General features: G+C 39.8%; 1 protein-coding gene across 4 annotated transcripts in view; it reads right to left on the reverse strand.

Moving 5' to 3' along the window:
* The window catches only part of ptprub (protein tyrosine phosphatase receptor type Ub), a 159005-nt gene that overhangs the window by 83217 nt on the left and 54645 nt on the right, over positions 1–21143 (reverse strand). The window contains exon 1 of one of the 4 annotated variants that reach the window (XM_040117795.1): positions 2255–2373. The exons of the other annotated variants lie outside the window; for them this stretch is intronic. Within the exon in view, the coding sequence (XP_039973729.1) occupies positions 2255–2279 (25 nt within the window). The 5' untranslated portion in view covers positions 2280–2373. Of the gene's footprint in view, positions 1–2254; positions 2374–21143 lie in introns of those variants that run through there. 4 annotated transcript variants of the gene reach the window in all.

The following is a 21143-nucleotide window of genomic DNA, read 5'->3' on the forward strand; positions in this document are numbered from 1 at the left end:
AAATACACCAGAAACTAGAGGGAGCAGAGGTCTGAATATAATGGGATCAATGGCTGTGTTAGGGTTTAAGATCCGTCCTTGATGCAGCTTGCTGTGCCATTACTGTTTGAGTCTAAGCACCGACCAGCTCTCAGCAAATTGGCCTTGATGCTTGTCTTTTCGCCAGGTGCTTTCATTCTGCCCTGTACTCTCCTCTGAGAAGGTTATGTGGGATTTCAGACTGAATCTCTGAGGGTTCGATGTCCAATCCCCCAACTGTTTATTTGCTGCTGTCTGCTATAACCTTCAGCACAAATAAATAAGTAAGTAAATAAATAAAGTGCTAAACTGGGGAAAGTGTGGCGCTCTGGCCTTTGCCTTAGAGGCACATTAGTGCTGTCATTTCCCTGATGTCTGGTCTCTCTCTGAGAAAAGCCGGCTCACAAATGTAAAATTGCCTCATCATACAGTGAAGTTGTTCACAGAGCAATAATAGCTTTCAGAAGAAGACCCTGCAATTACAGACATAAACGCCTTGTCGCTAACACTATCAGTTAATGTGTTTATTATTAAGTACCCATAAGTAAATGACAAATAAAGTTCTTCTGTGATTCTTTGTGTTTTTTTGCCTCTCACACCATTGGAACCTGGAGTTATATAAAAAACAAAGATAGAGGCTTTGATAAAAGGAAACCCGTTGAGAGGATGGACATGTCCCCTTCCTAATCGAAGATCTCATACATACATTTATCTTCTTTTCTATTGCTGCTGGTCTCTGAGAGTTACCAAACATAATTTTATTGTATGCCTACAATGACAAATTAAGCGTCTCTTATACGGGTACAAAGCAATAATGAGACATCACAGAGACTTAATCGATTTACAGCAATGACATGCACTGAAAGCATTCCTACTAGGAGGCTGAAGCTGACCTCATACTCAAAAAGAAAAAGAGGACACAATAGTTTTTCCGCCAAACATAAAGCAGTAATTTTACCAAAGTATTAAAGGTGTTTCCAGTTTTTTTTAACTCATGTTTTACTCCACGTTCATGAGTCAGAAATCATACATAACACTCATTTATTTTAAATTTTTCATCATTTACTCCCAAAGTCCTACAAGTGCCTGAATGTAACTTCTGCTCAATTGTGTTGAAAGGAATTCTTAAATATTAGCTGCTATAATCAACATTTTTATATAAACAAAGGATCAAATGACCACCTTACAAAGTGAAATCCATCTTGTCATCCCACTCTCGGCAACAAAGCAAATAAGTGTAGTCCCCAAAAATATAATAAAAATAAAAAATAAAATTTAACTACTCAATTATGGTCAGTGTTGTGTTTACAGCTCGTTCCTTCAGTTACAGCAAGCTTTAAATTTTTTACAGAAGAACAGATCAATGCAGGATGTTACAAAAGCAGCAAATATAATCTGAATTAAAATCTTGAGTGTGTTTTTGCAACCAAAAAACGTAACTTACAGTAAACCAAATATAAATGGCATATTTACATTTTTTAAAATTAAAATCTGACATTTTCAGCAACAGATCACATGCCTCCTCACACACACAACATTATGTTAGACAAGCGAAAACATCAGCATTAGCTGCATAGGAGTGTTCTCCATTGCAGCTGGATCAATGGAGCAGCCAACCAGCTTTGCATCAGGACATGAAGGACTGACTGGTTTTCCATTCCCAAGGCTGACACACCACCTGAAGTGCAGAACCTAAACTCATTTTCACCCCCCACTCAGTCCATCATTCACAGATCCACCTCTGGCATACTAGTTCTCTCCCATTCTTATCATTTTTCATTATCACTGCCGTCATCCATCAAGCAGCGTCTCTCTCTCTCTCTCTCTCTCCCACAACTTTAAAATATTCAAAGCAGTGTACAGTAGGTACTGACATTTTCTGTTCTTTGAATCAGTCTGCCCCTCTGGTTGTGGCATTTTTCAGTGACCAAAGATCAATTTTAAATGACATCTCCTCTGTCAGTTACTTCTAAATGATAATAATAGAACAATATTCACCTCATCAACTTATTACTTTTTATCTTTGCAAAGTCTATCCAGACTTTAAAGCATTTTAGTCATCTATACCTCGTGTCCTCATTTTATGACTTCATTGTTCGCCAGAGTCCTGATTTAAAAGGCAAAAACAGACCAAAAGGTGAAAAGGTGACAGAAAGGAATCTATTGTATTAGGCCATATGGCGCCACAAGGCACTGTTAACTTTTTTTTCCTTTGACAACACTCTTTACAACTCACCCTCAATTTCTCCTCTTAACTTCATCTTATCCTCTCATTCCGAGCAAGAGCTTGACTGGTTTCTCTGCAGGTCTTTATTGCCTCAAGTAGAGGGCCAGTAGATCATTACCCAGGCCTCTGGGGACAGCCTGGTGCACACAGGGTAGAAATGGAGAGTGAGAGAGCAGGGGGCCAGCTCAGGACTGATGTCCGAGCAGAAAATAAATGAAATACAAGTGGTGCTGTTGTGGAAGTAGCCCGTGCCTTCCAGCATTTGAGAAAGATAAGGCCACGTCAGCAAGTGTTGTTGTCTTCTTTCCAAGGGGAGGGAGGGGAAGGCAAGGTACATTTTCTCAACAGTCTGCTTGCGCTGACCTTTTGAATTGTCCTCCAGGCAGTTAGGGATCGACTGCCAGATCTGCCCAGGAGAGAGGTGGATGAGTGGACACATGAGGAAAAAGGAGGAAGGAGGGAAGATGAATACTTTTTATATGCCTCAGTCTATTTGTCTTAATGCATTAGAACTCCAAGTAGGCTCCCAGTTTTTCTGTGACTGCACAGAAGAAGAAGAAAGGTGTACACACTGATGGTAACTGCCAATCATCACGTTAACAAAACTGCTGAAAAAAACACACATTATTTTGGCCTTTGTTCAGAATAACTCCCTCGTTCTCTCATTCACTATGCACTACACACAGTAATGGACACTGTAGTTTACGCTTTAGTGCAGCAAATTATGATTTTAGACACTTGACACTGAATCATTGTCATTTTTCATCATCACTGACAGCTGTAATGTCGCACCCCTCTTATTAGCATTGCATTATGGGATTGTTAGCAAAAAGTAGTGTATATGTCCACACAGCTGTGCCGCTTCTTCACCCCACACACAAATTGCTGAACAATAAAGAGTACGTCTAATTGAGTTGGATGCTGTTAAGCACCTTAACCATTGTGTGTTCATTTCAGGGGTTCCGTGGTAGCGTAGTGATTAAGGTACTGACCATGAACCAGATTAATATATTTTTAAACAAATCTATTTCACAACAACTGTGCATCCTTTACTTGCCATTACACTGCTGGAGCACAGAATAATTCTGTATTTCTCTGCTGCAACAAGAGAACAAAAAAGCAGAATCACTAGGGCTGTTGAGGAACCTCTAAAGTATTTTCCAATATTTTAGGAGCAAAAGCACTCAAATTTAGAGTAAGCCATAATTTTGATTTCCTAACTCCTAAGCGGAAACTTCCAAAGAACACCTTAAGTCAAAGTACTTCCCAAATACCACACCAACCGAGTTCACTGATTACTGCCACCTTAATGCTTGAAAGTGTGCAAATCAGTAAAATCACCCACTGTAGTCCCGCATAATCTCTGAACTGCATGGTGCATGGTTGACCATCAAATAAACCATATGCAAGCCCTAACAAGGACAGATCATTCTGGACATAATAGTGGGACTATTTCTAAGTCTAAGCCAAACCAACACAGAAATCACTCAGGACTAATCAAATATATTCCATGTGCAGCCGAACCACAGCCAGACAGACAGAGGTGGTGTCTGCTGCAGGCCTGTAAAAAAAACCTAAAGAAAATCCTTCTCACGCTGGACCAGATCTTGACCACATGACTGAAATTAGCAACTCATTAAAAGAGATTAGTTCAGCTTTAACCGCCAGATATGCAAATTAATAGAATAATTGCAGATATGTCTTTTCATGCATTCTGGACTTTTAAACTGCAGCTATTCTTTTTGGTCCAAGGAGTGATCGTAAAGGAGGTCCTGAAGCAGAGGTACTCCACCTACAGAAGCACAGCAATATTGTGCAGCAGACAAAAGGCCATGTACCCGCTTAATATTTGGTTAAAATGAGTACATCTCACAGTGAAAATAAAATATGGACTTGGATAAACATTGTTCATACTCTGACAGTTTAATTTAAAAAATTAACAAATACATCAGGGATTTCGTACTTGATTTCCATCACCTTGCTGAGTTTACAGAACTTGTTACCTGCAGCATCCACTCACAAACAGCAGCCTTTTGTTACACAGTGTGCACCATATCAGTGTGTGTGCACAAATGACAAGGAGGATAAGATCACCCCTGGGACTCTAAAAGGTCGGTCAGGGATGTAATCAAACATGTGGTCAGGCTTTAACCTCTACCACAGACGAACTAGATAACCAAAAGGCCCTGATTAATTTTGTCTACATTCGGTCTGTAAGAGAAAAAAAAAAAAGTATCTCACCAATGAGCCATGCATCACCATTAGCAGTCTGGTCAAAGTGCAAGCCCATACTGCTGTTCTGCAGAATGAACATGTCATATGGGCCACCAGGCCAGAAAGAAACTGCATTCAGTAGATTGAGACTGGCGTCATATATGAACTGCATGTTAATCAAAAGGGAAGTGTTTGTAACTGAAATATGGAAAGACTATGAAGATAGCATTTCGATGTACATGCTTATTGCTCCAAAGGCACTTTGCAGGGCAGCAATCACCCGCAAACGCCTCTCTTATTTGCATCTGTGCTATGCTACTATGAGGAATTCGATGCATTGTTCAGAGTGTGCAGCTGACGGACGGCTGTGACAAGCCAGACTGGTCAGCTGCCCCCCTCAGGAGCATACTGTAGGCCATGAAGCTCAGAAAAGACACAGTCTGCACATCTGGAGGAAGAAGCTGGGACCTCGTTGTTGTCCTGCTCAAGCTGTGGCTTGATCCGGGGTGTTGCAGAAATCCATAAACCTCGCCCCCTAGCACTCAGCAGCACTTTATCAGCCAGTCATCACCCTTAGAAAGCACATCACACGGTTGTGAAAGACATGCTTCCTCCCTAAAACACAATTAGCCTAGAGCTTTAATAACGGCAAATACAATACTGATAAGTGCTTCGCCCTACTGAGGGTTCATAGGACTTTTTCTATCACCATCCATCATCATCAATAGATCTCCATTAAGAAAAGAAATATACTGTATGTATCAGTTATATTGCTCACATATAATGATAGACTGTTTAGGCTAATTGTATCAAGGCACAGTTTGTAGTTAAAAGCTCAGTAACTACTTGACTTTGCGAAATAAAAACCAAACAGATTTTCTTAAAGGTTACATCAGAGATACACAGAATCAAACTTGTATCATGACTTCTACTATCTGCCCCCACAGACGATTCCAAGCACAGAGACTCTACTCATGCTATGAAAAAAAGAAGAAGAAACAAATAGGAATTCTGAAATACTTTTGGAGACGTTTATTAATTAACATTTATTATATCATATCTACCTATATGCATGTGAGAGTAACTGCTGAGCATATGTAACTGAGCTGCAACTGTCCAACATTACGGCTCGAGACAATACACATATGGCTCCACACGGCTGTCCTACATTTAATGCCTACAGGGCATTCACACATTCCTCTGTAGAGATTGCCCGTTTAGTTTCACTGCAGCATCCAGGCCTTCAGGGTTTCAGCCCAGTTAGCTGTTCCCCTGAGCCATATGGCCTGGACAGAGAATTGAAAACAAATTCTCCTATGTCATGACAGTGCAACTATATGCTAAACTGAATTTTCTGTATTTCCTTAACTGTTGAATAAGTAAAGGTTTAATGCTCCATGTACAGATCCCTCTGACCTTCTCTGATGGGATACTTAAAAACATTATCTTGGCCTTAGCTTTGACCGACTCTTTGTCCTGCCTCTCAACACCCCAGGAGGAGGATAAAATAGAGTGAATTAATGGGTCTCCAATAATTCATTACCTGTATGCCCCTTCTAACTGAAAAGCTATATTTAACATTGCTGCAATGGAAAGACACCCTCTCTGACGTGCTTTCCTGTCTCTTTCTGATATATTTTTGGGTAATTTTTAGCCCCCAAAGCACTAAAAATGATTAAAGAGGTAGAGAAAAAGAAGGAGTGAATAAATAAATAAATGAATGAATGGATATTTGATTTTTTTTTTCAGGATGGCACTGCGAAACATACTAGGCAATGAGACCTGAAATAGAAATTTTTCTCATTGGACACAGGGGAGAGGCAGAGCAGCTTTGTGTCTGCGTCACTCAGAGCAGTAGACAATTCTGCGATCCAGGCTAGTTTTCTGATTAGAATTTCATTAGCTCCTTGTTATCAATGACTGATCCCATTAACATGTCAGCATGGCGACATGCCCCTGGTATACTGAGAGGCTTCAAGGGATGGAGGGGGCAACTGCATAATAACACACCCCATGGTTTGGTGATATGTCTTGACACGAAGCTAATGAGCTATTCACAAGAGGAAATGAATGGCAGTTGGCAAATGCTGACATATGTAAGAATAATTTATTTAAAAAAAAACATAATTATCATACTACATATACTTGAAAGATATTTGTAGTTTCTAAAGCTCCACTCAAAGTCAACATTGTAGTGATTTAATTGTATGGCTCTAGGCACACTATATCCCAGGATATTAGAGTCAACAGTGATAAATCAGCATAATAAGCCATTCAAGCAAAACAACCCTATGTACGATCTGCTCGTTTTCTCTCTTCACAGTGACATGTAAACACACACACACACACACACACACACACATATATACACCGAATCTTCAAATTTGCGTCACAGTGGTGTCAACAGATGCAGCTTAAATGGCCTTCAGCATGCTTTTTAGTAATTACTCGGCTTGTTTAAAAGAGCCTTCACCAGTGCCATCAGCAAAGTTGTCCACCCACACTATCCCTCCCAAAACATTTAGGTCCCAATAGACTGCCAGCTTTTTCCCTGGTGGATGTTAACACTGTTACATTGCTCCAACAATGACAAAACGTCTCTCCGGCTCTGCAGATTTGTATTGCAGGAGCATCCACTGCATCCACTAGCATTTCTAGCATTTATCTAGTTGTACCGACCGAATGAACAGTGAACAATAGCATTGCCATGTGGCGGCAAGAAGCTGTATACAAAGACAGGTTGTATCCACTGCGTCACAGAAGGACTTTAGAGGCTGATGGATGGACAGGTGCCAAGCTCAGCCTAAGACGAGGCCACAGTCTAGTGTCGGATAGATAAATCTCAGGCAGACACTGATAGGCCGCAGAGTCATCATAATGACAGGCAGGCTGGAGCCAGAGGCAGGAGGCTGCAGTTCCGCCCATCCCAGAGGTGTAATGTGCTTGTGATTAACTGTCAATCCCCCTCTGTTTGGTGCGCAGACGCTCTATCTCAGTAAGGACCACTCATCATTGTGACAGCTACTGTAGCCCTGACCTTGGCCTCTACCAAGAATGCAGCAGACAATATCTCAGGAATTTACAGAGATGTAAGTAATTAATACAGATTAATTGGAGATTAGTTTTGTTTAGTTTTTAATCTATCTCACGTTCTTCATGTATTGCACGCCATAATTTATTCACTTCATTATTTCAACTGCATTTTTCAACCTTTTTGCGATATATGGATTTTTTTTTTTTCAAATTACCTAAGTTTCCACTCAAGTTTTTTTTTTTTTAATGCACTAACTGCGACTGTGAGAATGGAGCCATTGTTAATGTTATTAGTAACACCTGCGCTTTGAGAAGAACATTGTGGGGAAGTAAAAAGGACACTGTATTTGAAAAAAAATGTTGTTAATTTTTTTTTTTTTTACCTTTATTTTTCCATCACAGTGGGCTCCATAAAGAGGCTCCTATTCACCTCTACTGTATGGCAGGGAAGGCAATTGGTGTGCATCTTTCATGTCCAGGTACTGAGTCCAAAACTGTAACTGTGAATTCTGCTACCCAAGGACTCGTTACGCTGTACAACGCTCCCTTTGAAATGTTTATTCTATCCCACTAGAAAAAGTACGAGCCTGTTTCAAGCCGAAATTGTGCTGTTTGTCAACTATCGAGGCTTGGATGGAGGCAGAAATATCAGGATCTCCTAATCTGAGCAAATAAAACCAAAACATGCCATTGAGTCAGCTAGCACCACACCAGTACATTTGTAACAGCCTCACCTAAATGGAAGGCAGCCATTAAGGGTCATTTATTACATCTGTGCTTGACTTGTCAAAATGTCTACTTTGAAAAAGTTATTTTGTCCCTGGCATTTAACCCATCCTAACCAGCGGGCAGCATTACTCCTCAGAACTGACCACATATGTACTTTGGCATGGGATGAAACCCACGCCAACACTGAAAATGGTCAGATTGGAACTCTTACTGTGAAATGACAGCGCTAGACACAAAGTCCACTATGGTGCCAGTTAACATCATAAAAGGATAGCTAGTTGGGAAAAATGTTCCTGCATATGCAAATAGTGGGAAATTCAATATTCATACTGTACTATTTTTGAGATGACTGTGCTTGTTAGTTGATGAGAAAGAACACCTGCTTTGTGTCTACATGGTTGTGTCACAACATAACGAAACACTATGGAAACTGTGACAACTAATAACAAAACTATGTAATGGATGCCCCATTTTGCTCTCATAGGTGTGCGGGTGTGTGTGTGTGTATGTATGTATAGACACACACACACACACACACACACACACACACACATATATCTATACACACACACACACACACACATATATATACACATATACATATACATATAGATATACATAACACCACTCTCTGCTGCTGAAAATTCACATTTGAATACAACAAAAAAGCTGAGCCAGTGCGGACACACTTTTTTTTCACTATGAAAGTGGTTTCTGTTTTCCAAAGCTTGGCAGAAAGTGTGCCTCTTCTGTTTTTGTTTAACCTCCCATCGATTACTACGTCTGCTTACTGAGAGCAGAGTGATATTTTTTTTCCTGTCCCTCTTTGTCGTGCTTGTCTGTGGTGTGACATCCTTGTCCTGACAAAGAGACGAGGAGAGGGAAAGAAAAACCTTCAGAGAAAAAAAAAAGAGAAAAAGACAGAAATGCAGCAAGGCAGCAAAGCACTCACTGAGCCTTTGTTTTCAACACACTGCCTTAGGTACGCAACTATGCACATTAAATAAAATGAAGAGTGATTAAACTAGACACAGGGAAAATAAATTTGGACTCAATATTTTTCATGACTCTCTTGCTTTCTTTCTCCTCCCATTTGATGCATGTAATCTGTTTCCCTTTTGCTTTTCCTTCCAGTTTTTTTCTTTAATATCCCTCTCCCAAGATTAAATTCTGTATTTGCAGTCTTATCTTCCGTTTCTTTCTCTTTTATCTGTGTACCTTGAGGGAATTAATTAGAGCTGGTCACAGATGATGGGCTAGACAGGGTCCAGCACTGGGATGTTTGTCTTCCCGCATGTTACAAGCCTCTTGGACTGGAGCTAGGCTGGATATACATTCAATGCATGGTGAAACAAACAGTTATTTACTTAATCTGCATGTAGTGTGTCCTCGTAAGTGGACCATGGAGAAATGAGAGAATTTATGAACATGAGAACATTTCCTTCTTCTTGTACTGTTAGTATTTTGAGGATCCATTTTCTACTGTCAGCGTACCGAGGGAATTTCATGCACTCAAAGTTTGCTCGGTGATACATTTACAGAACGTTTCCAGCATTTTTTGGAAAGGCACTGCAGTTTTTTTTTTTTTTTTTTTTCAAAGCTTACTTTAAAATAATCAATAAATCACAGCACACTAAGCCATTTTTTTTCTCCCAGACTCATAGTTTTTTAAATCTCTGCAGACAACTCAGACACTCAGACTTCTCATCGTTGTCTGCCAGGGCTTTTATCTGCACCTCTTGCTTGAAAAGGATCAGAAACTGTCAACTGCCAAACTCTGAAGAGCAGCAGCATGGCCATTAGGCAACCATGGAGACTACTGTGTTCGCTTTCAGAGGGTTTGCAAGAGAGCAGCTCTGAAAAGCCCTGCCAAGCCCCAGCCTAGGGGAGCTCCTGCGAGCTCAGGGTCCTATTTCTGCCTCTACATCCAGGCTGCGCTCATCAGCCAGTTTGTCTGCAATCAACAATACAGCCAGATGGACAGAGACCGAAGCATCCACCGACTGGCTCTACAGTATAAGCAGCCAAAAAGTATAGTGCTCAGAAATAACTATGTTAAGCCACAAAGACCTTAATTTACCAGGTTTGGACAGGTGCACAGGCAGAGATCTACCTGGTGCTCAGAGAGTCTGTTTTTAACTTCTTTTTATCCAGAGGAGGTTTGCTGGGCGTGCATGTGCTTTTTTTTCAGTACAAGCACAAACATATGTACTTCCTTAATTTCACACCATGACCCTTATTCAGATCTGGAGGCTGCACAGTACAACCACAGTCCACTGGGGACCAAATCCCCATACACGATCTCATGGAATTGCATATCAATAGCAAGCCACTCTCAAGGACATTTCGGGTGTTATGTCTATCCATTTAAAGTTTTTTGCCCTTTTTAGTCCTTCGTGTCATTTAATGTCGCTTTGGTTAGGGTTAGAGTTACGGGGAGGGTTAGGGGTTAGCCAGTAAAGATATGACGTGGCGTGAAATGACACGCAAAAAGCAAAAAATGCGTACTGACATCATGCAAAATGGTCCAGCTGAGGAGAGCTATATTCTCTGTCCAGATTTTCTTAGCCAGTCTGGGGACTTCCTTGCCCCAAGGACGTTTCCGGGACTACTCCAGATCATTGATCAAACTATCTAAAGATAAGTGTTTTCTTATCGGATTTGAGGTTGTAAGGACAGAGGGTGCTGTATGCTACACAGACAGTAAAGCCCTCCTGAGGCAAATCTTTGATATTGGGCTATATAAATAAAGCTGACTTGTCTTCACTATCTGCTATACTGTTTCATGCAGTACATTAATCCCGAGTGTACATTAATCTCAAGAAATGAGTTATTATGCTCAACATACAGTATTTCACAATCATATTATGTGGAAATACATGTATAGTTTTGTAAATGTAATGTAGACATCCCCTTTACTGTTTTTACATATTTTCATGCAAATAAACCAATATTCAAACTTACTAGTTGTGTAAGACGTGTGGGAGATGAATTTAAAATATAAATTTTCATATGACAGCAGAGTTGAACTGTTTATTCAAAATGTACAATTCATTCCCACCAGTCTCTCAGATAGGTAGAGTCTAACATTAACCTAAAAGGATTATTTATATTTAAACAGAGATGGTGGCGGGAGAATGATTCTGTGTGGTTTAGTCCGATTTCTTTCTCATTGCTGTGGTGAGATGAGAGACTGTTTTGCAATTAGTGTACCTGACAAAGAAATAGTGCCACTTTTTGTCATGTAGAGTATGAGTTTTGTAAGAAGCTTAATGTGGTTATCTTCATCAGAGTGAGGCAGAGATAATCACGATAATCTGCTCAGCTTTTGCTGGACTTTGTAATCAAAAAATAGCACCAGTCCCAAAGTAGATGGCTTACTAGCCAATAACCAAAACAAACCTCTCAACCATCTGCTTTCTGGTGTGCATTGCGTTTAAAGAGCCAGAGCTATTATGAGACCAACTGCAAAGTGCTCCCGGAACAAAGAAAGCAGACTGAACATTTCCGTGTAGCACTGCGACCTGCCGAGTCTCTCAGGGTCCAAAGTCTCCATGAGTTGAAGCTATCAGAGCCGCAGGGAAGGAAAGAAAAGGGAGGAGCCTGAAAGCCAGCAGCATTAGAGACAAACCTTCGAACTGAGGAGTGGGCTAAACCTTCACATTTAAGACGTCAGAGGGTGGATTTACAGTTGCACTGTAAACAACCATGCCTGGGCTATGTCTCCATCCACGTACACACATGTACATTAATAATATCTGCTGCAGGGTATTATTCTAACACATGCTGTATAGACACATACTTGCACGAACGCACTCACAAGCAACAGACACAGTAATCATACTGTACTAACAGACACGCTTATATGTGGGTGCTGATTCAATCCTCCCCTTATTCGCCTCGTCTTTGAAGTGTTTTTCTGCTGTTCTTGGTAGTGTAAGGACGTTTGACCCGTTAAAGCCCGTGGAAACAGGATTAGTCCACTTCCTAATTAATTGTCGGGATGTTTGGCTAATAAATCTTGTTTATCTGGCCCTCTAATCGTAGAAGGAGATAGCACGACTCTGACCTCGCTGCTGAAATTTTTAACAGTCTGTGCTTTTTGCAATCAAGCTCTGAGAAATGTGGAGGGAATATCTGCTTTATTTTGCTGCTCTCCTAATTCAATTAAAAAAGATAGGCCAGTGCATTACGGAAATTGTTTTGCATCGTTAGATTAGTCTCTAATTGGCTAACTGTATTCTGCTGCAAGTTTGGCTGTCTGTGTTTTTAAAAAACTGTCTTGACACATACTAAGAGAGGACAGAAATATGAATGACAAATAAGTTAAAGTGAGAGACTGTCTAACTGCAGAGCACCTGAAGTTCAACAGTGTGGATAGTTTCAGTACACATTGTAGCGTACGCTAGATGGAGTGTCTTGACATAGTAGCAGACATTTGAGTAAAATAAATAAATAAATAAATAAAAATACAGATGTCCTCACACCCAGGGGTATACATTCCTACAGGTATGAGAACAGGCTGGGTTAGCAGTACCTGGTACTCCAAGTGTGTTGCAGCATGCCTGTGTGAGTATAGGCATTTATAATGCACCAACAAGAGCTCAGGGACAGAACTGCCTTGTCATCTCATTCTCAATATCATGCTACAGCTAGGTGTGAAATAAAACTCAAAGAGTCAGGCAGGGATGGAAAATTTTGAAGGAAAAAAAAAAAAGAGCAGGGAGCAGAGTGTGAGCAAATGAGTGAGAGATAAGCCGTAGAAGAGCCGAGATACAGGGGCAAATGCGCAGTTTGAGGACACCCTGAGAAAGTGAAATGTGTGTGAGTCTGTGTGTAAAAATAGGTACATGTGATCCTAAGCTGGGACAACTCCTCTGCTCTCAAAGAGGCCTCAAATAAATTAGGTTAAGCGATGTGCAAATCCCACAGCTGCTTGTGGGAGCGTTTTGTAGCCGTGTGAGGGGCATCCAGCTGTGCATCACAGACTGTCCCTGCCACCTTAAAGAGAACAAATCAGAGGATGAGAAGAGCCGCATCGCCTTCATACAGAAATACTGTTCTTGAAAAAGACTTTGAAAAGGTTCCCACAAGTTGGATTTTGAAATTTCTTGTTTTCTCTGCCATGAAAAACAACACAGGCAAAGCATATAAAAGAATATGAGTTTCCAGTTATGACTGTGGCTTTTTCTATTGCTTCCCTTAGAGAGCATGGCCCTCAGCAAGGTGACAAGGAAGCAACCCACATAGCAGTGGGAGCTGGAACTTCATAATTGTACTGTCACAATAAAACTGATGCAGAGCTGCCAGATTTCAGTTTATGGCATTGCCTCAAAACTCACATAAGCTGACATGAAGGCAAAGCAGCTGATTCTCCAAGCATTGCTGCCTCATGTTGCCTAACTTAAATCAGCTGCTGTATACGCAAAACATAAGTCAGTGTACTGTGTGCGTGCACAATGGTGTGCTTCCGAGTGCCCGTGCCAAGCTTATTCACGTGTGTTGCGTTTGTGTGGCACCAATTTACAGCGCGTGCCATCGTCCTCATTCCCATTGTCTGATATTAATATCTGAGCAAATGCTGTCAGACAGCTCCTAGTGGAGAACCCCCAGCAGTCATTAGCTGTAACAACCTGGGAGTGTTCCTCAGAGGGACATGCTCTTCTCTGCGATTACAAACAACACAGAGGAAGCGGGGACCATGATGCCACAATCGAGCTACCTCACAGGCATCTCTGATGCTTTTTCTTATGCGAGAAAAAATTAATAGAGTTTTTTTTTTTCCAGAGCAATCGAGAGGCTTCAAGCTGTGGCTAGCACAAGCCACATTTTGCTCATGATCCCAAAGACATCCGCATTTTTATGCCATTCGCACTCTATGATTGCAGTCGATATTTCTAAAGGTAGGAGGTACTGAACAGATTTGATGGAGGCAGTAAAAACAGTAATGAGTGGGACTGTAAAAGAGGAATTGAATGTAGTAATTCTCCAGATGCCATAAAAGCACACAAGGCTCTCCTCAAAACGAATATCTCTCATTTCAAAGGCTGCTGTAACCTCTATCCTCTTAACTCCCAAAACTCTCCATCTAGCTTGACACTTACAGTCAAAGCAGAAAAATGTTCTATATTTGCAGCACGTCCAGTGTTAGAGGGGCTCCTTTGTCTCTCACGCATATAATCTTCTCAGACATATTATCATCCTCCACTCTCCAATGACAGCGCAGAATCCTCATGTAAGCCAAGCCTTCCCCGTCTAATCCTTCTGTTCTGCGTTTGGAGGAGAGGATGAAGATGAAAAGTAGGGTCTACAACTCAAGAATAGCCTGTCAACATTTGTCATAACAGGTTAAATTATCACAGCAATGAAGGAAATTTTTTTTCTTTTCAATTACGTAAAAGAGATGGTGTTCTCTATATCACAATCTTTAAAAAAAAAGTGCTTGCAGACTGTGATTTACAGGAGGGTTTTAGAGATTGGTCCATTTGTCAATTCAGTTATGTGATGAAACTGGACACCAAAATCATCCAAGTGTCCATGGTCAATTATTTGTTCCATTGCCTGGTTTTATCTTTTTTGCATAGTGGACATTATGTTAAGTTATAGAATAAATAGAGCTGCCATGAGCCAAAGACAGAAGATGGGTCTTTTGGGAATAAAATGCTGGCTTACAGATTTACACATTTTGCAAAACAAACATATGAACAGTTTAAGTTTGGAATGATTTCCAGCTGTATTCAGTCATTCTCACCTGTATAATCTTCCCCCTGGCAACAACATACACCACAGTTTCAATGGTTTCTGAATTCGAAAGAGGAAAATGTATTTTTTGTTTTTATTTTGTCCTGAACTGGATAAAGGCATAATTGCTACAAGGATGAGAATACCAGACAAGAGAGAGCATCGTGGATCTTGAGAAAAGGGTGTTATTCCTTTTGAGGAAGACATATGTACTTAAATATTAGGGATGCACCAACCCAACTTTTTCTCTCCCAATACCAATTCTGATATCTCAACTCACACATTCACACAACTCACACATTCTCTACCCCATTTAAGCACAATAATGTTTTGAACAAAAAAATATTTAAATTTAAATAAAGTCACTTACCTCATTGCTGCTAATTCGTCTTAATCTTATCTTTTAGTCGACTGTAGTGTCCCATCTTCATCATCCCAGCCCTTCCTACCGTAATAACTAATTTGAAAGGCAATAAGCTTTTCATATGTGTTAATGGAGAATAATAAAGTTCGGTGAAGCTTGAGGAGCTAATTATCGACAGTCTGGTTAAAATCACAGAGATGGACAGCATACTAAATAGACTGGCACATAAGAGATAGAGAAAGTGCAGACGTTTTGCCACTCAAATTGGTTTTTAGATACCACCCTTATAATTATATCGAAAATATCACCACCATAACGCATCTCAAGAGTATGTTTTCGTTACTCTCAAATTAATTTCCACATATATCTTAATTCCCTCATCATCAGATATTAAGATTGTAAGGAAAATAAAGAATGGGGGTTTCCAGATGGGACAAAGACTATTTATATCCAGCCAGCCCCAGCTGATCCGAGTAAAAGACAGGCAACAAATACAGGGAGAGCCATGGTCCCCTGAGACCTGATATAATATATTACTTATTGTGTATAATTCAAATAGCCATCCATCTCCAGTTTGTCATTCTGCTTGCATCAGGCCTTTCACATTCATTATCATATCAGTTAACACGATATAATGCAAATATCTCCTACCAGAAGCAGTGCCTACATATCAATTACTGACAGAGTGTTGTGCACGACAAGAGTTATTATAGTAACACTGCTGAATTAATTGCACCTGAGAGGAAGTATGTGGATGGGAATGGCAGGAATGGATGAGAGATTAAGAGGGAACATGGGGAAAAAGAATAAAATGCTTTGTCCCCACTCCTTTATTCTCCGAAGGACCCTCTTGGCACTTCGTGAGTCTCCAACCAGATGCCAACTCAGGACGATCCAGCATCTCAAATCAATGTTATTCCAACAAATGGAGATGAAATAACCTACACTCAGAACCCCTCCTAGCAACTGGATTGCCACCCATTACGTCTATGGACACAAATAAACTGAAATCATTAAGTCTCACAGCAGAGGATCAATGGCTGCATACAAATTCTGCTCAGGCCATTTGCAGGGGTGTTTATCTCTGCCATTATCTAGCACTTTTCTTCCTGATTATGGTAAAGAGACTTAAAGCATATACAGCAGTTTCAGTCCGAAATGATGCATCGATCACCTACTCAACCAAAGTGAAAGCTGAAATAAATATGGAGCAGATAGTTACTTTTTAGTGGATTTAAAGGCGAAATGATATGTGTTTTGAAACAAAGCTTTATACATATTTGTATAGGTCCGACAGAATTGTTAGGAGACGCTTTATTGTTGTGAAATTTAAAATGTGAGGGTGCAGGTTAAATAGATGCTTTGTATGTAGTATTGCACAGGAAGAACCTTTTTGCGAGTACTTCAGGGCACAAACAGTTTTCCCAGTGGGACCTCTGAAGTAAACTGAACTAGGGTCCCAGAGGGAAACTGAACACTACATTTATAAGCAGGTGGTGGTGGCTTCACACTCCCACAGGAGATCACTACAACATTTAATTTCCCCTTAGAAAAGCAGTGTAAATAAAGCATACGCTGGAGAACAATGCCATTCAAATAGCAAGTCAGCAAGGCAGTGACAAGTGCAACGTTCTGATCCTGTAGCAAAGCAAGTTTAGTGTTGTTTCAGTCTAGAATTTTAATGAATGAGGATGACTCAAGTTTTGAACTTACTTTGTTCATTAAAGAGCTGCTGCACTTTGACATAGGTTGCATTAACATTAGCACTGCTCTAATGAGAAATTTTCTGTAGGAGGCCCACAGTCATTCCAATCTGCTGATAAAGCTTCTGCTGTATATGGGTAGGCACTCTGTTGCCATTTTTTGCAGCTGATAATATCTGCTCTCCCTCCCCATGCCTTTTTCTGTTTTCTTTTTTCTGCATCATCAGGGTGTTTGCATTTTGGTGATGCCACCATGTCATAATTTGTCAGTAAAGCCAGGCATGTGCACTAAACCAGTCCTGAAGTATCGTTACTTAGATACCTCAGTACAGGGGCTACCCGATTCAGTCCTTTTGATAAGATTTTATTTTTATATTTTTTATTAGCAAACCAACCTTCTAAAAATAATGTTGATGTTGGGCAATTCTGCAAAACAAACAACTATGTTAAAAAAAAAAGGTTGTTATCGAGGAAGCAGATGTAGTCCTTGACTCAAGTCCATGAAAATGCTTTTTTTTTTTTCTGCCACTAAAATTACTTGTTTAAGGATAGGAAAAGATTGTTAACATGGATGCTGTATAGACAGCACACTTATGTATATCCTGCATATGGACTGAATATTGACATGGGATGCTGACATAGGAGGTAAATTGTGTGAATCATCCAATATGAACATAATTCCTAGGGAGAGCATAAAGTCTGTCTGTCTATTCTGCTACGTATAAGTCTTAACTTATTCTTTGGGATATTTAGTAATGCTTGTTTCTTAAACCTTTATTTTACAGATAAGCACCCTGTCGCTAACCTTTGATAGCAGTGCTGCATGCAAGAGGTATCTGTTTTAGGTTCTACTGTGTAACAAGTTGAAGTTTAAGCTTATTTAGGGGGCACAATCTCATACAAAATCAACCCAACGTGCCTTAAAGAGGGCTATAACTGCAACACATTACAATGGTTCAACAACAATAAATTCCCAGCAACAACCAAAATCTGACCAATAGTGGATTACACTACTTTTATCCCGTATTTTAAATGATTTCCTTTGACTAAAACCAGCAGTGATATCTATCTAACGCCAGTTTTATTCTCCACACAAAACTTTATGCATACAGGTTGACTTGCATTAGGCACACAGAGGAAATGTGATACTACATGGTCAAGGACTGAGGACCAAGTTTTTTTTTTTTTTACTGTTTTCTTAACTGTTTTGCTTTGAACGAAGATAAACCATGAGAGCTGTTTGAACATTTTTTAAACGAATGATGTTGTCAAAGTAACAAATCTGCGTACGTATTCTGTTATCTCACCTGCCTGTGTTCAAGCAGTCACAAAAGATCAGAGACATTTTTCCCTCTATTGAAACTGATGCAGCACATAACGGTCCACGAATGGGTTTCTGTGGATGTGGATTCTGAACTTTTACTTTTCTGCACTTTTTCTCACCCATTTCTAATTCATGTGTATTGAGAAAGCTAAATGCACACATATATACAAAGAGAATTCTAAGAAATACTTCTGTCCTGGTTTTAAACAACATGCAAAGGCCCACAAGCCTGTGATCTGTGAACGTTCAGAGAGAGCTGGAGCAACGTGTGGCCACAGAGGAGTAGAGGACTGCGCAGAGGTTGGGAAATATCCAAATACACATACTAAAACTATCCACATCTGCCACACGTACAAAGCTTATTCCAATCTCCAGATCACCAAAGAGGGAATGTGGGATTAGGAAAAAAGAGAAGGATATCAGAAGAAGAAAGAAAAATTCAAATATTTAAAGAACACGGAATAGAAGTGTCTCTAAAGTTAATTCAAGTGTTCACATTTGATTCACAAAGATGCTTTAACTCTGTTAATGTTTTGCTTACTAAGAAAGTAAGAGAGCCTACATTGGATTAAGTGATATAAAATTCTGGACAGTTTTGCAAGCATCCATGTGACCTAAACTATAAACTCTGAGCTTTGACTAACTTTGCAGATCAATACAAGCTCTACACACATTAAGCGCTATTAGAAATTATTATTATTAATAGTGCATGCTGATGACAGTTTAGAAGTGAACACACCCTGAAATTGTGATTGGATACCCTACACACATCTAAATTGATTTTTTGGTTTGCTATATATGAAAACTGTTGTTTGTGTATATTTTTATGCATTTATTTGTTTGAATGTGGCATACGACAACTTGACATCTGGTTTTTAAGCTGACCAACACATTTTTTAGCCTCTCAGTCGGCAAGCTCTATGCATGGCAATATTGATCTGTCAGTCGGTTGGGTCAACGCTTCAGACTGAAATATCTCAACTAATAAATGGATTGGCACAAAATTTGGTACAGACATTCATGGTCTCTAGACAATGAATCCTCATGACTTTGGTGATCCTTTACATGTAGCACCATCAGCAGGTAACATTTGGTATATGACCAAATAACTGCTAAACTAATTACATTCCCATCAATGTCATTGGTCATTTGGCAAATGTTAGCATGCTAACACGCTAAACTTGTAAACACGGTAAACATGCACCTGTATATCATAAGCATTTTTGCAATGATAATGTGAGCATGTTAGCATGCTGATATTAGTATTTGGCTTAAAGCACCACTTTGTCCAAGTACAGCCTCAGAGACCTGCTAGCATGGCTATACATTTTTTCCTATTCAATTATATCCAACAGGTTTCACAAAGATTTAATAAAACTAAGGGCTGTGGCATTTTCTCAATCTACAGAGGAGAATGTAATTGTTTAAATGATATAAAAAACTTTTAAAAATAACTTATAATTAGAATTGCAAAGTTTCTACCCAACAGAAAATGTGAGAAAAGCTACAATATTTGCATGCTAATGCTATAACCCTCCAGCTAAGCTTCCTTCACTTTTCATTCTCCTACAAACTGTGCTGACATTGTTTTAACAGCAAGATAAACAATAAAGCAGCCACAATAAATCTCTACCGATTCAAGTCTGTCAAATAGAGTCAATTACGTGTGAGCAATATCCAAAATTCCCAATTTATGCTGCAAAGATGCTTCGGCTTTACTGCAGTTGTCACCTGCATGGCCCTTTTTATGAGCTGAACCACTGTGCTTCAAGTGACCGGCCACTTCATCTCGACTGAGTCAAGACGATTCTAATTTGGCTATGGTTCCTAGTGTGCTTCCTGGGCCTCAATTATGTTGTTAAACTGGCAACCTTACACATAAAAGCCCTTTAGCTGTCCCTCTAAAGCGACACTAATTAGACAGAAACTACAGCCAAAAGGTGGCTGCATTACCATACCTACCTATCATCTGGGTGTCTGTGTGTGGGTGAGTAAAAAATAGAGAACAAAAGAACTGATTGCAGAGTATACTCCAGTTAGAACGCAAGCTTCAGGAATTGGCACAGTGTTTGCTCTGGAAGCCATTCCTAAATGTGTCTCTATCATTCACATTAATGATTCCTCTTTACCTTGTTGAAAAGGCGTAATGGGAATAGATGCTCGCTACCATGAATAACAATTCAATTAATTTGTTATGTTTTAAAAGCTTTTGTGTAGTGACGAGCATTTTTGAGGTACTTTAAAAAGACACCGAGCTTTCAGACATTTATATAATGCATCGGTAATCAATAAATGTGATCCTCTTTGCCTTGAGGTAATGAGTCATAAGCAATTATTACTGTGAGCCAGTGGTGTCCAGTCCTTAGCCATGGTAGACTCTGCAGGTTTTCATTCCGGCCAAATACTGCAGCTGCTGATTTTACTAATTACTTCCTCCCTCTCTGACTGAAGTTAATTAGTGAAATCAGATAGTGGAACGTTTGGCTAAAAGAAAACCCTTCAGACTCTTCAACAGCACATGGCGGGACACAACTCTCTTCAAGGGAACAATTGTCCTCTGTAATCCGAGCTAAATGATAAATATGGCTCTCTAGCAAGAAGATGTTAAAAGATTCCTCCTCTCTTCACGAACAAAAGATGCATTACCATCCCTGGAAATAAACAACAGACCACTTCATCTGATCTCTAATTCCCTCATCATCACATATTTTTAGCCTTGAAGCCTAGCTTTCCCGTAAAGCTGATACACTGCTTAAGCCATTATATGACATTTAATGAAGTTTAACTCAT

This window comes from Xiphias gladius, chromosome 22 (assembly GCF_016859285.1).
Source record: "Xiphias gladius isolate SHS-SW01 ecotype Sanya breed wild chromosome 22, ASM1685928v1, whole genome shotgun sequence".
Classification (NCBI taxonomy): Eukaryota; Metazoa; Chordata; class Actinopteri; order Istiophoriformes; family Xiphiidae; genus Xiphias; species Xiphias gladius.